This window comes from Hyaloscypha bicolor, assembly GCF_002865645.1.
Source record: "Hyaloscypha bicolor E unplaced genomic scaffold K444scaffold_182, whole genome shotgun sequence".
NCBI classification, from domain to species: Eukaryota; Fungi; Ascomycota; class Leotiomycetes; order Helotiales; family Hyaloscyphaceae; genus Hyaloscypha; species Hyaloscypha bicolor.
The window spans coordinates 4,981,818-5,002,515 of record NW_020194684.1 but is presented as its reverse complement, the minus strand read 5'-3'; the positions used below and the strand labels follow the sequence as shown (position 1 = coordinate 5,002,515).

Genomic DNA, 20,698 nt, shown 5'->3' with positions numbered 1-20,698 from the left:
CTGGACGAGGTGGCGGCTTCAAGATTGTGATGTTCGTACTCTTCCCGTACAATGCTGGTCAGACATGCGGGTGAACGTCATTTAGCCCGGAGCTTTTCAACCCCTGAACCGGCCCTTGCAAATTGATTCTGCAAGAAAAGATCCCCATGGGAGGGAAGACCCGGCTTGGTCGAGGGGACCCTGAAGAGTTCTCAAGATGAAAGACGAGACGAGATAATTTCATAGAAGTTCGAGAAGAGGCCATCCCCGGTTTCCAGGAAGGTTTGGAGAGTGAGGTGGAAATCGATCAGAGGAAAAGAATTCAAACTTGGACCTGAATCAACCTCCATTTATATAAATAAGTCAAAAATGTTGCCATCAGATGAGCATCATGCACCTTCTGTTCATAGCGGCACGGAATTCCCGGACAGGAGTTCATCAACCTGGATTGGGCTCGCCATTGCCTTGGAAGATGCGCTGTCTTCTCCTTTTCGGCCTGAGGTGAAGCGTGGTGGTCTCGTTCCTGGCCGAGCCAAAACTCTCCCAGCATCATGGCTTCTCCTGTGCAACAAATACAATTGAGATCTTCAGGTCAAAGGCCATTCATTGTACCCACAAACTGCGGCTAGCCCTTTGTTTTAGCAATATCGAATTGCAGGCCCCTGAGCTTTCCCTGTGCAGGTCGGCACCCGCTGAAAATGTTGCCGCTGGGCGGAAACGAGGGGCTGAATCAGTGCTAGTCCAGGCGAGGCGAGGAGTCCGAGCTAAAGGCGAACGAACGTTGGACAGCACAACAAATATTGCTCGACTAGCCTCCAACACGAGCTCGTCGTGTCTTCTCCTCATTCCGCTCCATTCCATTCCATCATCGACGACGTATCGAATTCCTCGCTATCCATCTGTGCATTCGTATCAGCAGCATTGACAATTTGGGGTCTGATCTGGTGAGTCGACCTGTTTCCTTGCTCTTCCCTCCAGAAACCTACTGCTCGACGGACGGCCGTTCGTGATCTATATTTGGATCCCAACATCAACACACTTCAGCCTCTTCCGCACTGCAAGAAGACCACCAACTCCACTCACAAGGCTACGGCACAATCTTCAATGGAAGTTTGGGGCATTCGGCGGACCTGATGATCCAATTAGGGGCCCCATCTCACGACAATTAGAGATTTGGCCAAGATTCATCAGCACTTTATCGTGAAGGGCATGCAACCAGCCACCGAGCTCCTCTCTGGATGACCCCACCAGTCTCTGATATCGGATACCTGCATGAAGACACGAGTTTTGCTAACTGCTGGCCTCGACTGCAATAGAAGACCGTTCCTTTCGTTATTTTCAAGTGCCTCCGACGACACGACATTCGATTCTTGTACAACCTAACGACGAGCAAACATTCGAGCTGTTTTTGGACATTTCATTGGACCTATGTCGACTTGAATGCACGAATTTTAATAGACGGTCGTTCGAATTTCCAGAGTTGGAAAAATATCCTGGATAGTCTTCGACAACTACATATACTACATGCCTAAGTTTCCGAGGGCTTTCGCGCGGCGAAAATCTTCCGCAAATGTATTTGAAAATGTCGGGCCTGAGGTGCCGGAACCCTCGTTCAAGGTTTTTGAACGAGGAGAGTCTGCAAGCAAGTCTTTCGATGGAGGAGTGAAGCTTGCCAAAGCTGGGTCACCCGGCAGACCGAGGACTTCACAACTGGACACTGACAACATGTTTGAAAATCTTGGGAACAATCGGTAAGCTCCCAATCGGAAGGGACGAGAACAGGGAGAGACTCGTATCCCGGCAGTGCAATGGCATTGCGGCCCAGATATGGGACCCTTAAATCTTCGAATGCTGACGTTGTGAAGTGGCAGTGGCGCGTCGAACAACGCGTCTTTAACGACGGACAATTCTTCTCGACTGAGCGCAGCATCAACTGCCCCGTCTTCTACGAATACTCCAGAACGCGATGAATGGAGGTCTCCTCACGACAAGCCTTATGATAACATCCCGATGCCTCCAGTCCCGAGGTCAACATCAACATTTTCTCTGAAAAACGCAGGTAGATCTCTGTCCTGGGGAAGAAACAAGCCAATGCCACCTTCACCAAAAGAGTCCGAATCTCCGAAATTTGACGAAGATAAATCAGAGGGCAGAGAGAGAGCCGTGACGACTTCGAGTTATGCGAGTACCACAAAAGCATCGGTACCGGACAAAAATCTAGGCTTAAGTTTAGGCGGTGATTTCTCAGATATGTTTGCCGGTTTCGGCAAAAGAAAGAGCACTATTTTGGATGCGGAGGAAGATAGAACAATGTCCCAGAGTCCTGTCAGTAACGAGCTCTTCCGAAAGTCTCATTTTTTGGGAAATCAAACCTAACATGCAAGTAGGAAACACCTTCGCCCGGACCCGCTAATCGACTCACATCTAGCCGCCACAGTAAACCTTCTTCGCTCACCATTGACAAACAAAAGGATATTGAGCCATCACCATATTCTTGGAACAGCCAACATTCTCGGGACGGATTAATATCAAGATTTAGCCCTAGCTCTTTTGGCCCAAGCCAGGATGACTCCCCACCACCTCCACCTGTTCCTACACATGGATCTTCGCAAGTGAACACCGACAGCCCCTCATCACTTACCCGGATACCACGAAAGGAAGCTGCCGACAATGGGTTGAAGAGGACTAGCGCACATTATGGCCGGAGACAATCTACAATCGACGATTCCATGGATGAGGATGCAAGACTTTTAAAGGAATCTGCCAACGCAAGTCGACGACTGAATGATCCAGGCTATAGAGTCCGTGACAGTTGGGCCCTCCCTTCAAATCCGACATATAAAGTCGATGATTCTGTAGCCTCCAGCTGGAAGGCAGGATCGAATGAGACAACCCCAAAAGCGAAGCGCCACGAATTGATAGAAAACGAGGACAATATGTTCGACAGCCAAATTGCGGCGTCAGCCAATATTGCTCAGAGGTTCCAGGAGAGGGCACATTCTCCATCAACAAAGCAAGCCCCTCAAAATAGAGTCATGACACCAGCTCAATTCGAGAGATATAAGCAAGACCAGGAGAGACTTAGGAGTGTTGGAGGCCAGTCGAATGACGACGCGGATGAAGAAGAGGATGAGACTTATGATGACGATGAAGATGAGGCTGAGAAGGCGAGACAGCTCGCAAAACAGCGAAGGAAACAGGAGGCTCACATGGCTGTGTACAGACAACAGATGATGAAGGTAACCGGAGAAGCGGCTCCTGCCCGTCCAAGTGTGTTGGCTTCGCAAAGCAGTCCAAATCTCGTTAACCCTGTGGATGCCGAAGAGGAGGACGAGGAAGTTCCGTTGGCAATTCTGCAAGCACATGGATTCCCGAACAAGAATAAGCCACCAATGCGGAGCATGGGGTCGAATCCAAACCTCAGGGCTTCTTCAGCCATGGGTGGCGGAGGAGGCCAATTACCAGTTTTTGCAAGAAATCTACCCCAAGATCCATATTTTGGGGCAGGCCTCGTCAATCCAATGCATCGGGAGCCCTTGGCTTTCGGTGGTGGATCTGGTTCTGTGAGCGGCGAACCTTCAAGAGGCTTGCCGCAGGGAGGGTTGGTTGGCGTGATCGCCACAGAAGAGAGATCGCGAGCTATGAGGAGAGGCAGCCCGAATGCCCAAGGGACATACGGGCCTCCACCATCCAACGGCTTCAACGGAATGCAGGGACCTCCGTCCGTGGCTGGCAGCATGTATAACGGGATTGGCCCAGCTGGACCAATGGGTCCTATGGGCCCAATGGGTATGATGAACCCGATGATGATGACTCCCGGAGACCAGGCTCAAATCCAGATGTCCCAGCAAATGCAACAGTTTATGGCGATGCAAATGCAATTCATGCAAATGATGACCAATGGTCAGGGGCCGCCTGGGCAGGGCGGCCATCAATCGCACAACTCTATGGGAGAAACTCACAGGCCAGCGAGCGCTCAACAAGTACGTCCAATAAACGCACAACAGCGTGCAATGACGATGATGGAGCCCAACGCCGCTCCCTGGATGAACCGAAATTCCATGTATACACCATCCATCCATGGCAACGGCGGCTATGCTCCTTCAATAGCACCTTCTGAGCGAAGTAATGTGGGATTGCCAGGTCGATACAGGCCCGTCTCACAAGCTCCTCTAACGCACCAAAACAAGATGATGAGAAGCTCAACTATGATGTCTGGAGGTCTTGGAGGCTGGGAGGACAAGCACGCCTCGACAACAATTAGACCTGTGAAGAAATCCGGAAACGCCTCTGATGAAGACGATGAAGAGGGCTGGGAAGAGATGGCCAAAAAACGCGAGAAGAAGAAGTCAGCGTGGAGAACAAAGAAAGATAAGGACCCTAATGGATTGAAGGAGATGTTTGGTTATACGCTGTAATGGAGGAAATGTCCCCGTTAATAGAAGAGGGAGAAGGGAGAGGATAAAAAGAGCTTTTTAATTGTGTCATATTGCATGGCATGCTGGCGTTAAAAGATCTTCAGGGCAGAAATTGCGTCGAAACCTGCGTCTTTTTGGGTAACATGGATACCGACCATGAAAGTTGTATAATATAATTCAGATGTCTGACTACCCCCCCTTTTTTTAACTCTTCCTTGAATGCCCTCAAACATCAGATGAAAGGAAAAGTTCAGACAAGAGGTGTGTATGTCTATGAGATCTTCCCCGCAGCCCACTCCCGCCTCTTAACACCCAACTCCACAGCCGCAGCGCCCCAATCCTCGCCATGATTATGACTCCCTCCAATAACACCCGCCCTAGCTTTCGCCTGCTCTTCATCCAGGACCGTCAGCAGCCCGAAGATCAGTGGGACGCCGGTATCGAGCTGCACGCGCATCAGGCCGTGGGACACAGACTCGGCGATGTATTCGAAATGCATGGTCTCGCCTTTTATGAGGACCCCAATGGCGATTATGGCGTCGAAGGGGCCGGAGGAGGTTGTGGATTTCCCATCAGCGGAAAGGGAGAGTGCCGTGAGGTCTGTGGTGCTTGAGCCAAGCAGGTCGCCGGCACCCAGGGATGAGGATGTTGTAGATTGGATCTGGGAGGCGGAGTAGAGTCTGTGATGCGTGGTCAGATGGCGTTTGCAAGCGCACGGGAACCGGGAGGAGAGGGAGTTTACTTCGAGCAGGCAATTGGGAGCTCCCAGCTACCCGGCACGGATTGGACAACAATGTTCGACTCTTTTACGCCGGAGGCGAGGAGCTTGGCTTTGGTGCCAACGAGGAGGGGCTCAATTATTGCTAGAAAGGAGGAGCATTAGTATGTTTTCTGAAGCTGGTGGTGAAGTGGGGTGAGTGAGGGATGAGCTTACATGTGTTCCATCGAGCATGCACAATCCCAATCCTCAGAGTGCTGCCATCATGCTGCTGAGCTTCTCCAGGTCCCTTGAGTGAAGTCATTCTAGATGTGATTTGTCACTGGTGGGCTGTTTCGTTTGTCCGATCAATCTGCTTCTGGTTGTCGTTGTTTGATCAAGCTCCATGGAGGGGCACGGCACTAGCAGGGATTCCTCAAGCTCGTCCAGCCCCTGTTTGACTTTGCGTCAGAGAAATTGATGTTTGCGTCCTTCTCTCACTAATCGCCAACCTCAATCTAATCTCGTGTTCAGATTGCCTTTTCAATGCAATTATCTAGGGGATAGCTATAGCTTGGCGGTTTGGAAGTTGATACATTCACGATGACGGGTTCCAAGTTTGTTCTCGGGCCTTGGGTGCGTTTGGAGGGAATCTCTATCAACCAATTACCCAGTGCAGGAAAGGGTGTGCAGCCAAGCAATCCTGCTTCCTCGACGGAGAAATTCAGCGATGGGTCTGGGGCAACAGCTGCTCCCACGTTGAAAGCCTTCATCACGAGTGTTCTTTCAGAATCAATTCCCTTCGTCGATGGTAAGTTTATTCTCATATATTTTTGTTTGAAATTCTGAGCACTAGAGCTTCGCAGGAGCTGTCACGCCCCATGTCTTCGGAGTTTGGCTTCTCAGCTGCTGGGCTTTCAGTTCAAAATCAGGGGAAATCTATACTAATTCGACGGCAGGCGTTGCGCCAAAATCTGGTGGCGCATCGGAGTGGAAAGTCAAAGGGTCACCGAAGAAATTCCCGAATTCAGAAGCTCCGGTCCATCTCTACGAAAAGACGGTATCAGGGAAGGATTTGGATAAAGTGGAGGGGATGAGTCAGTACAGTGCGGATAGAAAGGATGAGACTTGGTTTTGCAGGAGAAGTTGTCACAGGAATTCGACTGAGGAGAGGACTGCTAGTTGGGCGGAGTTCGTACACAGTTTCAAGGAGCACCACGCGCAGTCAGAAGAAGCTTTCACACCAACTGTTATTGGAGCTAGAGAAGCCATGAGATGGGATGCAAGTGGCATTGATGTCCAGGTACATGGTGGACACTGGACGAACATCACCGTTGCGGTGGAAGAGATGAAACACAAGATCGACCCAAAGCCTCTGAAAAATCGGACATTTCCTGTAGTACAAGTGGCGGCGATGCTCGAAGGCAATGAGGAGTTCCTCGTCGTTTCGATACCACTCAATGACTTCGACAAATCACCGTACGCAGAGTTTGCAAGGGACAAGAGCTTGGTTACGGCGGCTTACACATCAATAGAGCGGATTCGTGTACTTCCAAGCAACGGAGACGTGGAGTGGATCATGGCAACAGCTTCAGATGCAGGTGGTGTCCTTCCTCAATGGATGCAGAATTTGGCTGTCCCGGGAGCAATAGCTAAAGATGTTGAGCTTTTCTTGTCGTGGATTCCAAGGCAGCGCGGCGAATCCATACCAGCCCCCAGTTCAAAGTCAGAGGGCCCAGAAAAGTCACTTCCACCTGCACCAGCGTCGAGCAACGATGCACCACCGCCAATATCGAAAACAGAATTCAATCCCGGGATCACGAGACGGGAATCTTCGAATAAGGAGTTGCCAGCTGCTCCACCTCAGTAATCTCTTGTAATATCATGCACTTCAGAGTATATGTTAGAATAGCGAAAATGGAAGGCTTGCAAGGAACCATTTGGAAAGTTTACCATAGTTATCCACTCTTTGATCTCTCCTCCCATAGGTTGTGAATTGCCATGGCGGTCCCCTCAAGTATGAGTTGGTGCTCTTCGGCATGTACTCTGTCCTTCAATTCTTCCAAAGTCTCGGGAGTTTTGCATTGTATCTCCCTGACCACAATAGGCTCACCACGATCCACCTCTGGGACAACGTAGTGGATCATGATACCTGTTCTATCATGCTCCAGTTTCCCTTTGTGATAATCGTCGTAAGCCCGTTTTATGGCATCAATGCCATCGTATTTGCCTGGAAGCGCGGGATGGAGATTGATGACAGGTACTTTCTTCGCTACCAATGGATCCAAAAATTTCGGTGACAAGACATGCATCCATCCTGCACAGATTACGATGTCGGGCTCATCTGCCAGTACTATGTCCGCAAGGTCTGCATCGTACTTCTCCCGTGCTGCTTGCTTTACCGCTTGGTCGGCTTCCCCCTTGGCAAAGTAATTCCCAGACACCAAGTTATGGTATTTTGTCGGTATTGAAGCAGACTTAGCTCGTATCAATCCCTTAGCTTCCTTCTTGTTCGATATAACTCTCTGAAGAAGATTAGTTATGACTACAACTCATACTCTCCATGTCCTTGTCCTCAACTGACCACAATTTTGAGGTATGGAAGCGTCGAGCTGGTCGCGTCGATGAGGGCTTGAAGATTGGTACCCTCCCCTGAGATCAGGATTGTACCTTTTGTTGGCGGTGGGTCATGCATTGTGAGAGTGGAATTGGCAAAGGAAAATTGGAAAGGTTGCGTTTGTGAGGCAGACGGGGTGGGGGAAGGGAGGAAATCGTTCGATAAACTTTGGTGGAAGCCCGTCCAACTAGTCCGTACCTCGGGACCAATGAAAGGGCCGCGTTGTGCTCCAAAAAAAAGTTAAAACCTGGAGGGAAGGCGCGGATCTGCAACAAAACGGCAGAATGTGCTTCACCGCCTCTGAGTCAATTCTTGGCGGCTTCAGAGCATCTTCATCCCCATTCCCAACCTTGAACTGAGGACTAAAAAGCCAGCTTTCACTATGAATATTGACGACATTGTAATGGATCCTGGTCTCAAATTGGCCTTGGATACCTCCAAGCAAACCCGCGAGCAAGCCATCGCCCTCCTTGATCTCGTCTCCAGCCATCCTCCGACCTCTTCGCCATCCCACGAGTTCCAGCTCCAGATCTCTAAGCAGCAGAAACTACTCCTCACATATCTTGCTCAGTTACGAGGTCTCCACCGCAATGCGCAGGTGGGCGCACGAGAGACTAAAGCCTCGACGGCGGAGGCGCGTCAAGAAGTAGACAGATTACATCTCCAGCTCCAAAATCTATACTACGAACAGCGCCATCTACAAGGAGAAATTGCGGCATGCGAGTCTTACGAGTACGTTTCGTTTTGCAAATCCAAGTCCAGTACAATTGCTAATATGTTTTGTGTAGTCACAAATATCAACAGCTACCGCTGATTCCTGTCGAGCAGTTCCTGGCCGAGCATCCAGAGAGAGCAGGCCTTGACGAGAGTGCATTAACCATCGCACGTATTGAGCATGAGCATAAGGGACGCTTGGCGCTGGAAGAGCAAAGACAGAGACTGCTGAAGAAAAAGGAAGGCCTCATCCAAGCCAACAAGAAGCGGAAGGACGATTTGGCCAACTTAGACAAGGACCTGGAGAAGTTCATTGATGTAAGGATTGATCCCTAAAAATTACTAGTATACTGCTAATCTGAGACTTTAGGCTGCGAAACCAATCCAAAAAACGTTCGAGCAAGTCGTCTGAGGAAGAATTTGACAAGACTCGATGCAAAGTCTGTCAAGGAACTCATCCGGTTATCATACACCCTCGCGCCCTCGTGGCAAAAGCCATCTAGCTGCTTTGGCAAACGCTGCCTATGGGGTTGCAGCTTACACAAAAACGCTCCAGTTCGATTGACAGGTCGCCTCTTCCCCCTCGCCAACAGGGCTGGCCTAGCAATGCTGGGCAGGAATAGCGTGCAGATGGAGACCAGCGACACAGCCAAAGCGAATGTATGACCCCCTGAATACACGAATGATAATTGAATCTCCTTCTGCTTCCGTCTCGCTTTTGCTTTTGAGTCCATGTGCAACCGTTTGGAGAAGTCTCTCAGGAACAAACCTCGCTCCACCAATGTCCAACCGCGACTTTATGTCTTGATCCCGCGGTGTCGGCAACGTGTGTCATATCAAGGACGGGACAAGCTTGGAACCATGCTCCTTGTTAGGAACTGTACCATCAAATGGTGCACACGACGGCTTGCCACATCATGGTATTTGTAGAGTTTCCTGTTGACCGCCGACATTCTTATGAAAATTGGCATCTGTTGGTGACCAGATCCTTCAAGAGCTCGAAAATATAAAGTTTGACCGTCCAGCAGTACAGGGATAGAGAGTTTTACCTTAATTTCCATAGACTCGGTGCCTTTCACGGAAGTCTGGTTGTCTGCATATTGTCAAAGGGGACGCTGCGCAGTAGGGCTGTGTGTTCTAAAGCTGTTTGCTTCCAACCAGTGCGTTCCCGCCAAAGTTCCCAGGGTGTGGAACAAGGGAGGGGGCAGGGGATTGCGCCCCAGCCGCACGTTGTCAATCTCGTACCATGTTTGGCTCGCTTTTTCAAGGCAGGAATTCAAATGTAGTCTTGCGGCGCAACACCCTGCAGTCATCATCACTGAGTTGTCTTCCTTCATTAGTCGATGCTCACGTTGGAGTGGAGCGGCCAAGGCCAAATCTTAGAGATATAGATGCTCTGTGTGGAAGCCAAGTACGAGAAAGCGAGATTTGCATCACTTCCAAGCCTCTCGTTAGAGCTGTGCTGTTCCCTCTGCTCGGAAACCTACATATGACCTGAATCGTCAGCATTCGCGAGTCCTATCTATCAAAGACACAATGCACCACTTTGAATAGAACATTCAATTCAGCTCGCCTTCGAAATGCTTTACCAATCTATCTCGGCCTTGAAGATGCTTGTTAGTGCTTTGGCAATTGTTCTTTCCCTGGCGCCTCAGTTTACATTTGCGCACAACAAAAGGGCAGCTTCATCAACAACACTAAGTGCACAAGCGGCGACCCATTCCATAAACGTTGGAGCTGTATGTCTCATGCAAACTCAGCAAATGCAACAGTCACTGACGATTCAATTAGGACGGACTTAAGTTTACGCCTGATTCGGTGACTGCAAGTGTTGGCGATATAATATGTGAGTTTCCCGGCATCCCAAGACCTGGAGATCTCTTAACAATTTCAGTATTTCGATTCTATCCCCAAAACCATAGTGTAGCTCGATCAGACTACCTGAGTCCATGTATTCCCTACGAACTTACCGGTGCCGGCCGGCAAGGTTTCTGGAGCGGCTTTGAACCCATCAATGTCGTGTTGTCAAACGTGAGGTTCCTCGTAGCATATACAGGCCCTTACTGATGTTATTATCTACCAGCCTCCTACATTTCAGGTTATGGTTAACGACACTTCTCCTATTTTCTTTTATTGTTCAGCCCCAGGTACGAGCTTTGAGATCAGATCCATGGAATCTACACTACAGAAACATCCTCAGATGGCCCAAATGCTGACTCCACGGCCCAGGCGCATGTGTACATGATGGGATGGTTGGAGTAATTAATCCAGTGGGTTTACTAGCCTGACCACTTTCTTTCGTCTACTAACAATGTTCAGAATTCTACACAGACGTTAGCCACTCAAAAATTGTATGCTGAAAACTCGACTCTGGCGCTCAGTCCTGGTGAGGGATTTCCTGTTGAGGGCGCACCAACGAGCACTCCAACGAGCACTTTGGGGGCCACGAATACTTCCCCTCCGCCTGTATCCGCATCTTCACAACCACCTTTATCAGCAGGAGCTATTGCTGGCATAGCTGTTGGAGGATCTGCGGTTCTTTTACTTGGGGCAGCCCTGGTTTATTTTTGCGGTCGCCAGCGAACAGTGAAGGAGATATTGCAAACACAAGCTGTACCGCGACCAACATCCTATCAACCAGGAGCTGCGCATATGTCATTGGCATCGTCAGCAGGATATCTACCGAAGTATTCTAACCTCAGTGTCGACCCAATGGGGCCAATGGGGCCTCACAGTTTTTCAAGTCAAGGGATGTACGATCAGCCTTCAGGCGCTGAGACCGAGAGCTATCGCTCAAGAAGTCCACCTCTAGATGAGACCAGAGAGTCGATGATGTCTCATATAAATTACTCCGGGTCGCCAGGAACCACCAGCCCTGGTCGTGTTGACAGCCCTCCAGGGAGGTTGCCGGTTACTCCAGGACGCCCCAATTTATTACCCATCGAGGAGATGTATCAACCGCTTGGAGCAGATGTCCTTCCTGCTTTGAGGTAAGTCTATAATCTTCGAATTGAGTTTCCACAATAATACTAACAACGAGTAGATTCAATCGAGTCCCTTCACAAACAGGACCTCATGAGCTTTCGACAGAGAACGATAATGCGAATTCCCTCTATCAGCCAGTGCCACCACCTCGAGACGAGAGGCGAGATTCGCTGCTAGGAAGGCATCATTCGAGCTCAGGATGATCGAGTTATCTTTCCAAAATCGAAAATTATATATTGGTGTTAGGCCATTAACTATTAATTACATTTATATAAAGATACCAGGTTAGATAGGGTCTAAGATAACAAAGGCCGTCAGGGCTGCAGCAAGCGCTAGCTGAGGGGTCAAATCACCGATTTCGCGCAGAGCCGCTATCAAGAAAATTACATGAGCATCTAATCTCGCTTGGGAATACTGGGTGTGAGTGTGGTGATAACAGCAGATTGAAGAAGGGACAGAGCTGCTGTAGCTAAGTCTGCTCTATGTAAAATGTCAAGTACATTCGTTCACCTTCCTTATCTCTTGCTACATGTCCATGCTCTTTCCTCCATCCCTTCTAGTGTTTGCTGGCTTTGCCTTGTTTGATACTTCACCACTCTGTTTATACTTTTGCCATCTAGACATAGCCCCCCCCCCCCCTATTTCTGCCAGTATTTGTTTACTTCTGATGGGAGAGGATGCATAAAAGCTACAAAGTGACAAAATTGGTTAACCCTTGTGTCACCCATTCCAACGCTGCTTTTCCGTCATTCTTGCTTTAGTATCAATTGCTCTTTTCATCGCCGCTTGAAGTGCTCTTGTTCTAGTACAATATTACTCTTACCAACGCTGCTTTTGCAAGTGCCCTTGTTTGGTATGAATTGCTGGCTTCTTAAACTCTTTCAATCTCGCTTCGTGCACCCTTTCGATCTCTCTTTTTTTCCATCAACATCATCCGTTGCCTTAACAGACAGATCGAAGAGAAGATGTCATCCAACGGCGACAATGACTCGGACAGTGTGGGCGCAGTTCGTGACGACGATAGTGTCCATTACTCGGATGGGGACAACAATATTCTGAACGGTCACCGTCGCCGCAGTGCATCTGTGGACGTTGTTCGGCGACCCGTCTTCGGGGAAGAGGGTGAGCGAGGCGGTGGTGAAAGTCAAGGACAAGAGTAAGCACTGTGGTTCCTTGCACATTGAAGGAAGGTTCTAATTGTCTTCGGTAGACACGACCCAAATTCCTGGGGACGGCCTGACAGCTGGAAGGACTTACCCATGGCGAAGCTTGATGCTCCGAAGTTCTGCTCAAGATTGGCAATGTTTACCTCTGCTCCGGTCACAATCCTGGTTGGTCCTCAGAAAATTACCTTTAACATTCCGAAAGATGTTCTCTGCCACCACAGCCGGTATTTCGATTGTTGCCTGAATGGTGTTTTCAAGGAGGCACGTGAGAATCAGGTCAATCTCGAAGAGGACTCGGTTGAGGCCTTTCAGTTGATTATACAGTGGATCTTCACTGGAAATCTTGCTCTTCCTTGGGTAAGGCCTCTGTCTCAATCTAAACAAAAGCCTATCATGCTAATTCGGTGGGCAGGATCTGAATGTTCCAGGTCAGGTTGGGGCCATCCTCGGGTTCTTGAAACTTGCCGACAAGCTTGACCTTCTTGGTTCGCTGTGCTCTGTAACGGATAGTCTCCGGAATATCTTGATCGCTTCTCGCTCTCGCCTTCAAACCCGTACCTCCTGTCAACGAACCTGGGGCCCCTGGACACCCTGCCGAGGTCATCCAGAGGTCTGGCAACATGGAACGCCTCTGACATATTGCATCGACAACAGCATTGATCTCGACCCGCTCCGTGACAACGCCATCACTGCACAGCACATCCGTACAGCCTTTGAACTGCCTTATGGTCATGAAGCACGCTCGATCATCGTCAATGCTTGTGTCTCTTCTTACTTGTTGACAGGCACGGCAGGAAGTGGGTGGGGCCCGCCGTTCAAATTTCAGAATGAAGTGGACAACATCGAGGGATTCTCTACTGAGTTGTTGGAGGCTGTGCGGAAGTCGGTTCATCTCTTGGCGCTTCAGAACAATCACAATGCCTTAGTCATTGATCCACTTACTGCGGCCAACCTCAGTATTTGATGGGAGGCAAGCAGTGAGTGATTTAGCCGGTACAATCGTTCCAGCTGAATTCCGAACATTCTGTGAGGGGGGTGGGACAGATAGTACCAAGTTGGGCAGAAAATGAGAAAGATGTCAAAAATGAATACCAAAACCTCTAATTTTCCTTGGAAATTTTGTCATTATGCATGCAGGTCTGAGTGTAATACATTTTTGCCGTACAGTGTAAAAAGGGTAAAGTGTATGAAATATATTAACCTCTTATTCATGGACCATGGACGAATCCGTCAAAAGAAGCCCCTAAGTCCTTCTCCTAAGCTCTCCAGATCTTCGATCTTCCAACAACCTCCAACAACACACTTTAGTATACACCAGAGTGTTGCTGGCGCATACCTACCGTTATCTTCTTCAACTTTCGAGCCAAAAATTCTCCCGGTCTACTACTTCCTCTCTCCTCGTGAAGATCGACCAAATCACCTTTTCCATCCATTCGAAGGAGGATACCTACAGCGATCTATCAAGACAGGTGAAAACAGTGGCGAAAAGAGAAAGTTGGTGAAGGATCTGGATCTTGGAAAGTTCATGGCGTGAGTTCAAGCAGGACATGAAATACTCTTCTTTACTAATATATACGCAGCAAGATCCAACACTTCTCGGGCTCGCTGCTCACTGTAGTTGTGGGTGACGAGCGTTTCAAGCTTTCGAAGAATTTGCTCTGTTACCACTCCACTTTCTTCTACAAGACTTTTCATGGCAATTTCAAGGAAGGCATAGGGCAGACAATCACGCTCGAGACTCGCGCGGCGAACTTCCAGATGGTCATCCAGTGGATGCATACAAGCGCGATTTCCCTCCCAACTTCGACAGTTGTGGAAAGCAAGAAAAAAATTTCACACCGTTTCTCGAGTTTCTTGTTCTTGCCGATAAATCGTCTGCTTGGGCCATTCGATAGCGTCATTGCATCGACGAAAGCTATCCTTGTCATCGATCACCAACACTTCCTTGCTGAGCATGTCCGTACAGCCTTTGCTTCCTTGGAGTCATCCAACGCGCAAGCTCTTCGCTCAGTCGTGCCTTGGCCCATGCCTATCTTACATCCATCCTGGAGAGGGTTATACTCGCAGTTTATTCAGCTCTGTTCAAAAAGAATTCCCTTTTGAGAAAGACTTGAAAGAGTCGGACGAATTTGCACCGGATTTGGTGTGAGAATTGTCAAATACAATGAGATCACACACCTGGTTAGAGATTCCGATAGTCAATTTGTCGACCCTTTATCTGGGAAAGAATCCAACTCCGTCTGGCGGTAGCTATGAAGAGGGATCAACTTCAAAGTATGGTGCGCTTGTAAAAATATTCTAGGGCTGTCACAGAGGAGGCTGGTTTGGAATTGCATTCGCGAGAAGCATCACAAATGTAGTTCCGCAATTCAGATTTGCTAGCACGACATTCAGGAATTGAGAAGCGATCACACAACTTAGCCTGCCAAACTACCTTGTGTCATGATGAACACCTCTAATCACCAGACATGTTTATTCAACCGTCCTCGAACCCTAGCGGACCGGACCTGCGGTCTTGATTTCTATGAATTGAGACTATTTCACTGTTCTATATATCTAAAACGCCTATGAAGTGTGGCAACGACCTTCCAAAAAGCATATCACTTTAGCGCTAAAGGCAGCCCTGGCATCTGAAGGACCAGGAAGACAAGAAGGTGTTCTCTTGAACGAGACCATTTGAACAATGCAATATTGGCTGATCAGGTCCACGCTGAGATTCTACGTGGCTCATCCGTCACCTCGACGCATTCGATTGTCTGGTCAGAGAAGTCGGCAGCTAGGCACTTCCCAACCTGTCTCTCGGGTCCACCTCTGCCTGGCATCGTTTGTAGACTACATCTCGGATGCGGATTGTCAACTTCCTTGGTTAAAAGCAGCCGGGTGATATCATTGTTTGTATTCTTCAAGGAATTGACCAGGAAGGGTTTTGCCCGAGGCCTGGCTGACGTTGAAGCAGAGGTTGCCGCTCTTGCATCGTTTTGTTGTGCCTGTTGTGGAGGCAGCATAGCTAGGGAGAGAGTTCCCGCCGGTGTTAGTGGGTCGTGTCGTCTTCCTACTGAGGACGGTAAGGAGTACGCATTCTTGAGGGTTGCTCAGATTATCGATGGCTGGTTTAGAGTCTGTGACAACGTGAAATATCGACACATTTTGGAGGAGTGGACTTTGGGTGAGCACAGTCGACTTCAGATGGGTTATGTTCGGAGTGTTCATGGAAAGCAATCCGAGGAGTATGCTACCGCTGTCCGGAAGTTCGCCTTGTTGAAAACGAGCAGGAGAAATATTATACCATGTAGGTTTTAGTTAGAGAGATTCTCTACTTCATCTGCAGCAGCCCGAGTGTATTTAGCCTGTCAATCATCCGTAGAATTATCAATTATAAACAATACAGAATCAATGCTGGTGTTGAGACCTACTCCTAGCTTTTTGACTCCAAGGAAAAAGATTGACCAGCGAGGTTCATCCCTGCGGGCTGGTATCATTGTCGACGGAGCAGGGGGGCTTTTACTCTGAAATATCCGCGCAGAGGATGGACATCGAGCATTTAAGTTTTGGTGGGTTTAATGTTGCACTCGGAGGTCGAGGACACCGTGAGACAAGTTGTACGTACTGAACTTGAGAAGCGGCTTGTCAAGACCCTCCAGAATTCGACCACTCCCCAAAAGTGCGGGATGTCGAGATACCCGTCGACGAGCCTACAGAAACCAACAAGTCTCATGACGATCCGAAAACGTGCAGTACGCATACGCAGTTCCTTCACTCCTAATTCTGGCATGTTGGCTTCAGTCAGTGATGGATTTGCGGGTTGCATTTCGGCTGCAAGGCACAACGAGTGGCTTGGCTACTGTGCGTGACACAGAGGCAGTGAGCGAGATTTAAGTCACAAAAGTCTTGGGAGGCTATTGGTCTGCTGAATATAGGTGGTTATAATCCCGACACTATGAATGTCCCGTCTTCGGGACAATGTGGTGAAGTGACAACATGCTTGTTGTCCAGGTCGTCCTGAAAGCGGCATCGGCTCAAAATAAATCTTTCCGTTGAGGGATTATTCTGACATTGCAGAGCTTGCATGCCAATCCTGGCTCGATTTCAAAGGCCCAAAATATCTTCATCTTCATCTCAATCTGCTGGTTCGGCCGCGTTAGGTTATCGAAGCCCAATCACGTGATCGATCCCTTAGCCATGCGAGGGGCATCGCGAATATGAGTGGTTGAGGTCGATGAGCCTCAACAAACTCCAGAATAGCTGACGTGACCAACAATAGAAACCCCACATGTAGGCGCTTGACTACGCCGATACTCCCGCCGCCTTGTTGTACGAATGATCCTCTGGGAGAATTCTAGCCGCCCCACGGGATGTTTCGACAATTCTGACAACAAATCACATACCCTTGGCTTGTTTTGTGGCTTCGGGTCTGCGATGCAGCATTCTTTGCAGGAGCGAAGATTGGGTCAGGCTTCGCAAGGCCTCCGAAACCTCCGAAGCCTTCGGAAACAAGAACTGACCAGTGTGTGCATGTTTGTTCCATCTTTGGGTGGGGCTTGACGCCATCCACGAGGGACATGGGGATAAACAATATGGTTTGAATGTGGGGTGCGGCGTTCTGGATGCTCTGAAAATATGAAACGAGACAGCTCGGCTCTGGATCTTCAACAGAGAATGACCTGAAGGATGGCAGCACTGTGGTACCGCCCAGAGGATCCACAGCGACAAGAGCACCACACGAAGATTAGAGATTCAATGGAAAACATAAAGCTGGCCGCAGGCAAGTGACCCAACGTTGACAAGGAGCATAATTAATGTTCAAGATCCATCAAGATCTTTGGATGGAGAGCAGGCGCTGTCAAAACCTCAAGGCGTCAAGGCTTGCAACGAACCAGTGACCAGCCGTTGAATGGGAAGGAAGACCAGCCACAACAGGCCCACAGGAAAGCTCGCTGCTTGAAGCCATCTTGTTCAGCGGGACCAGCTATCCAAAGCTGGAGCCAACCTGAAGCATACCCGCGCGCTGCTAAGCTCTGTCCGGCCGACAACTATGAGGGCAGGTCACGATTGGATGCAGAAGTCATGGCAGCCACTCAGATGACTTTTTTGAGCCTCTCTCCAACATCGGTCGGCCACGAAGTTGTGGCGGGCGGCTGTGATCCCTGCGACTGGTGAAAGCGCGCGCAAATCATCGACCCAACCTCCCCCCCCTCGAAAAGCAGGAAAATGTACTTGAGGAAATCCACCGATTCGATCACCGGACACTCCTCAGAAGATGGAGAAAACGCTGCCGCGCGGGCTTTGTATCAGACGCAAGGACAAGAATAGAAAGCAAAGCAGGAACAACTACATAAGAATAAGGATTCCAAGAGTGTTAATATATTCCCAAAACAGAGCGAATTCCAGGGTTCGCCATTACCAGCAAGCAAGAACACCACCGCCACCAACAGCTACGCCGTACCAACATCTTTTTGCGGACAACCTGACGACTTTGGTGCTCACTCATTCGCAAACGCGTTTCCAGCTACCGTCCCTTCGGTGCAATCGACAGATATCCCGGCCCCTCATCTCACCATCCCTTTCTCGAGAAATTTCCCCGAGTCGCCTGGGACATTGTGTCGGACGGGTCGGTCGGCGCACTTCCTTCCAACTGTTGGCTTCCGGCCCAATCGCTGGGCAGAAGTCATCAACTCGTACCCGGCTCTTCGAGGTTCTTTCGCGCCTCGGATTGACAGCTCTCGTGGCTATCTAAGTATAGCCTGGGGGGAGGAGCTTGATCACGCTCGACGAATCAGACGGGCCAGACTCACAGACGCTGTTCCATCTGCACTGTGCAGGCGCGCATCACGTCCAATCCCAGCAGGCAATACGGCTCCCAGCGCTGGCACGAATCACAGCTGAGCGCACCATCGCCGCCGTACCTCTGCTGCTGGACCAGAGCGGGCTCTGGTCACCTCGTCGTCGCGGAGCTGTTCTGTACTCGGCCTGACGGGTGTCCAATCACGGACAGGCGTGTCAGCGTTGTTTCCGACAGGCCCCTGGGGCCCCTGGCGCAGGTGCTTCGTCGTCCACCAACAGACAGAAACACATCCAACACAGCCGTGGCAGGGGACTTCGCTTCGCTTCGCTTCCCACTGCCACTGCCACCACCGGACTGGACCAGTCCCAGTCACTCCCAGGAATCCGCGGCCTCTTGCATCACTCGCGCCGCTTTACCGCTGCGCTTTTGCTCCCACCCTAAAATACTAAAGACAGCAGCAGCCAGGCCAGACCAGCGACCCGCAGCACAACACCACAACACCACAATAATCATCGCTCGTCGCCTTGCTCTGCACACTGCAGGCCCAGTGCAGCCAACGTTCTCCCGCGCCCCCCCCAAGCGCCTTCACTACTCCCTCCTCCCCCCCCATAGCACTGGCTGCTAGTATCCTATCCTGTCCTCTCGGTCAGGCCCGCCACACGGACGCGCGCTGCCACGCTCCTTCTGCCACAGCTCCACCGAAAAGACGGCCCTCAGTTACACGCCCACGTATTATAATACTTCCCTCCACCCAGCTCCCCTCGGCCTTTTCCTGCCACGGACTACCCGTCATCGCAGCTTGAAGGCCTCTTGTGCTCCGAGTCTACCTTCCACCCCAGGGACACTCGTTATCTCGACCGGAGACAAAATGGTTTCTTCTACCAAGCCCAAGCTCGCGCAGCTCAAGACGCCGATGACTTCGACCTTCCCCTCGGAGCTGTCTGCTCTCTCTGGCAGATCACCTCTGCCGGGCTATGCCGACTTCATCATCAAGCAGGAGGACTTCATCAAGACGCCAATCACCCCTCCGACAGCGTATACGGACTTCCTGAAAATGGCGAGTCCTGTCACTGCAGACAACAAGTCGTCCGGGAGAACCACGCCTACCTCTGCTCCCTCAACCGGCTCCAGCGAACACAGCGATTGCTCGTGCAATTGCGAGAGCCATAAATCTCCTACCTCCGCCTCTACCAACAATCACTTTGTCTTCCCAGCGTCTGCGCCATCATCGTCAAGACTGGGACGGCTCAGGATACCTCCATCACCAGCTTTCACTGGTGCCGACTCGCCACTGAGCGCAACCTCCGCCCACACCCTCCGCTCTCCCTTCAGCGCGCGAAGTGCACGATCACCATACGATTGGGACCTCAAGAGCAAGGGAAGATACTCCTTCGATATCAAGTCACCGAAATCAGCACGATCGAGTACGCGGACAGTTAGAGAAATCGTTACACGGACAGTCACATATACCCCGCGCATGAGCCCAGCGCCAAAGGGCAAGAGGAGGAAGATAGAGTAGTGGATTCACATCGTCAGCCAGTTCTCAGAAAATGTTTCCGTTCTTTCATGTTCCTCGGGATCCCCAGTCACCATCTATCTACACACCCCATCTCGTCATCTACTTTGTCACATCTCTCACTTCACACCACACACATATTTACGACTTGACGTCTTCACTTCTTGTTCATGGACAAAAAACACCCGAGAACTCGAGAAAGTTCAAGTTAGGGAGAGGAGGAAAAACGTCACGCTTCATGTTAGGCTATCTTGCTCGGCGCACCGCCTGGAGCATCGTTGTAGTAAGGTAATGCAAGACCACTTTCGGCATGTCATGCCATCGACCATTTTAAAGGATTGGAGGATAACTTCCTTATGGCGAGAGAGTGCAGCTATGGGCGTTCAGGGCGTTCTTTTGGATCAGGGTCGGAATTGGATTGTATTGGGGAAAGGGGCGTGGGAGGTTTGGATTATGGTGATACCAGAATAAGCAAATGAATTGAAACATCTTACACAAGTAATCAAGCACACTGTTGCACGCGGGGATCTGGATCTGAGCCCCACCCGTGAACCAGATCTAAGACCGAGAATGAGAAATACTTACCTGTCAACAAACAGAGCCCGGCTGGCGGCCAGGCCGAGTCGAGGCCAGCCATAATGCAGGCCTTGCTATTCACGTCCTGCGTACCTTACATGGGTGAATGCCTCTAACCCACGCAGCCCCGATCGCAACCCCAAGATCCTCATAAGCTCATAAGCATAACTCAGCTGTAGCATGTTGGATCCCTTAATCCCAAGCCCTTCCCCTCCCAACCAACAAACCTCGATTTCCTAGCCTAAGTT

General features: G+C 50.1%; 8 protein-coding genes across 8 annotated transcripts; 6 read left to right on the top strand and 2 right to left on the bottom strand.

Annotated features, from left to right (window-relative positions):
- Positions 1-1,503: 1,503 nt before the first annotated feature.
- K444DRAFT_637110 (uncharacterized protein) lies at positions 1,504-4,397 on the top strand (the record flags this gene model as incomplete). The annotated part of the gene is made up of 3 exons (XM_024884085.1): positions 1,504-1,730; positions 1,845-2,304; positions 2,367-4,397. The coding sequence occupies 3 exons, from the start codon at positions 1,504-1,506 to the stop codon at positions 4,395-4,397; spliced, it is 2,718 nt and encodes a 905-aa protein (XP_024728772.1).
- Positions 4,398-4,668: 271 nt separating this feature from the next.
- K444DRAFT_602453 (Lumazine synthase) lies at positions 4,669-5,476 on the bottom strand (the record flags this gene model as incomplete). The annotated part of the gene is made up of 3 exons (XM_024878725.1): positions 5,332-5,476; positions 5,140-5,260; positions 4,669-5,077 (listed from the first exon to the last, which is right to left on the bottom strand). The coding sequence occupies exons 1-3, from the start codon at positions 5,417-5,419 to the stop codon at positions 4,669-4,671; spliced, it is 618 nt and encodes a 205-aa protein (XP_024728771.1). The 5' UTR covers positions 5,420-5,476.
- A 221-nt stretch (positions 5,477-5,697) lies between these two features.
- K444DRAFT_602451 (uncharacterized protein) lies at positions 5,698-7,133 on the top strand (the record flags this gene model as incomplete). Its single annotated transcript, XM_024878724.1, has 2 exons — positions 5,698-5,905; positions 6,054-7,133. 2 exons carry the CDS (start codon positions 5,698-5,700, stop codon positions 6,962-6,964), a joined length of 1,119 nt encoding a protein of 372 aa, XP_024728770.1. The 3' UTR covers positions 6,965-7,133.
- On the bottom strand, positions 6,897-7,844 carry K444DRAFT_574687 (phosphoribosylglycinamide formyltransferase). The gene is made up of 2 exons (XM_024877447.1): positions 7,679-7,844; positions 6,897-7,619 (listed from the first exon to the last, which is right to left on the bottom strand). The coding sequence occupies exons 1-2, from the start codon at positions 7,787-7,789 to the stop codon at positions 7,053-7,055; spliced, it is 678 nt and encodes a 225-aa protein (XP_024728769.1). The 5' UTR covers positions 7,790-7,844; the 3' UTR covers positions 6,897-7,052.
- Positions 7,845-8,093: 249 nt separating this feature from the next.
- Positions 8,094-8,837, top strand: K444DRAFT_544219 (uncharacterized protein; the record flags this gene model as incomplete). Its single annotated transcript, XM_024876034.1, has 3 exons — positions 8,094-8,443; positions 8,500-8,743; positions 8,796-8,837. 3 exons carry the CDS (start codon positions 8,094-8,096, stop codon positions 8,835-8,837), a joined length of 636 nt encoding a protein of 211 aa, XP_024728768.1.
- Positions 8,838-9,034: 197 nt separating this feature from the next.
- Positions 9,035-12,037, top strand: K444DRAFT_620987 (uncharacterized protein). The gene is made up of 7 exons (XM_024881810.1): positions 9,035-9,085; positions 10,217-10,271; positions 10,320-10,456; positions 10,509-10,572; positions 10,655-10,695; positions 10,745-11,415; positions 11,469-12,037. The coding sequence occupies exons 1-7, from the start codon at positions 9,056-9,058 to the stop codon at positions 11,611-11,613; spliced, it is 1,143 nt and encodes a 380-aa protein (XP_024728767.1). The 5' UTR covers positions 9,035-9,055; the 3' UTR covers positions 11,614-12,037.
- A 10-nt stretch (positions 12,038-12,047) lies between these two features.
- Positions 12,048-13,657, top strand: K444DRAFT_620986 (uncharacterized protein). The gene is made up of 3 exons (XM_024881809.1): positions 12,048-12,566; positions 12,621-12,933; positions 12,989-13,657. The coding sequence occupies exons 1-3, from the start codon at positions 12,376-12,378 to the stop codon at positions 13,538-13,540; spliced, it is 1,056 nt and encodes a 351-aa protein (XP_024728766.1). The 5' UTR covers positions 12,048-12,375; the 3' UTR covers positions 13,541-13,657.
- A 5,569-nt stretch (positions 13,658-19,226) lies between these two features.
- On the top strand, positions 19,227-19,877 carry K444DRAFT_544938 (uncharacterized protein; the record flags this gene model as incomplete). The annotated part of the gene is made up of 1 exon (XM_024876091.1): positions 19,227-19,877. One exon carries the CDS (start codon positions 19,227-19,229, stop codon positions 19,875-19,877), a length of 651 nt encoding a protein of 216 aa, XP_024728765.1.
- Positions 19,878-20,698: the final 821 nt, after the last annotated feature.

Excerpts from the sequence above, each read along its gene's own strand:
- K444DRAFT_620987 (XM_024881810.1), top strand. The coding sequence starts at position 9,056 with ATGGAGACCAGCGACACAGCCAAAGCGAAT. Across the intron at positions 9,086-10,216 it reads GCGACACAGCCAAAGCGAAT|GACGGACTTAAGTTTACGCC; the intron begins GTATGACCCCCT and ends CGATTCAATTAG. Across the intron at positions 10,272-10,319 it reads AAGTGTTGGCGATATAATAT|TATTTCGATTCTATCCCCAA; the intron begins GTGAGTTTCCCG and ends TAACAATTTCAG.
- K444DRAFT_574687 (XM_024877447.1), bottom strand. The coding sequence starts at position 7,789 with ATGCATGACCCACCGCCAACAAAAGGTACAATCCTGATCTCAGGGGAG. Across the intron at positions 7,620-7,678 it reads TTCCATACCTCAAAATTGTG|AGAGTTATATCGAACAAGAA; the intron begins GTCAGTTGAGGA and ends AATCTTCTTCAG.
- K444DRAFT_620986 (XM_024881809.1), top strand. The coding sequence starts at position 12,376 with ATGTCATCCAACGGCGACAATGACTCGGACAGTGTGGGCGCAGTTCGT. Across the intron at positions 12,567-12,620 it reads GGTGAAAGTCAAGGACAAGA|ACACGACCCAAATTCCTGGG; the intron begins GTAAGCACTGTG and ends TGTCTTCGGTAG. Across the intron at positions 12,934-12,988 it reads GAAATCTTGCTCTTCCTTGG|GATCTGAATGTTCCAGGTCA; the intron begins GTAAGGCCTCTG and ends TTCGGTGGGCAG.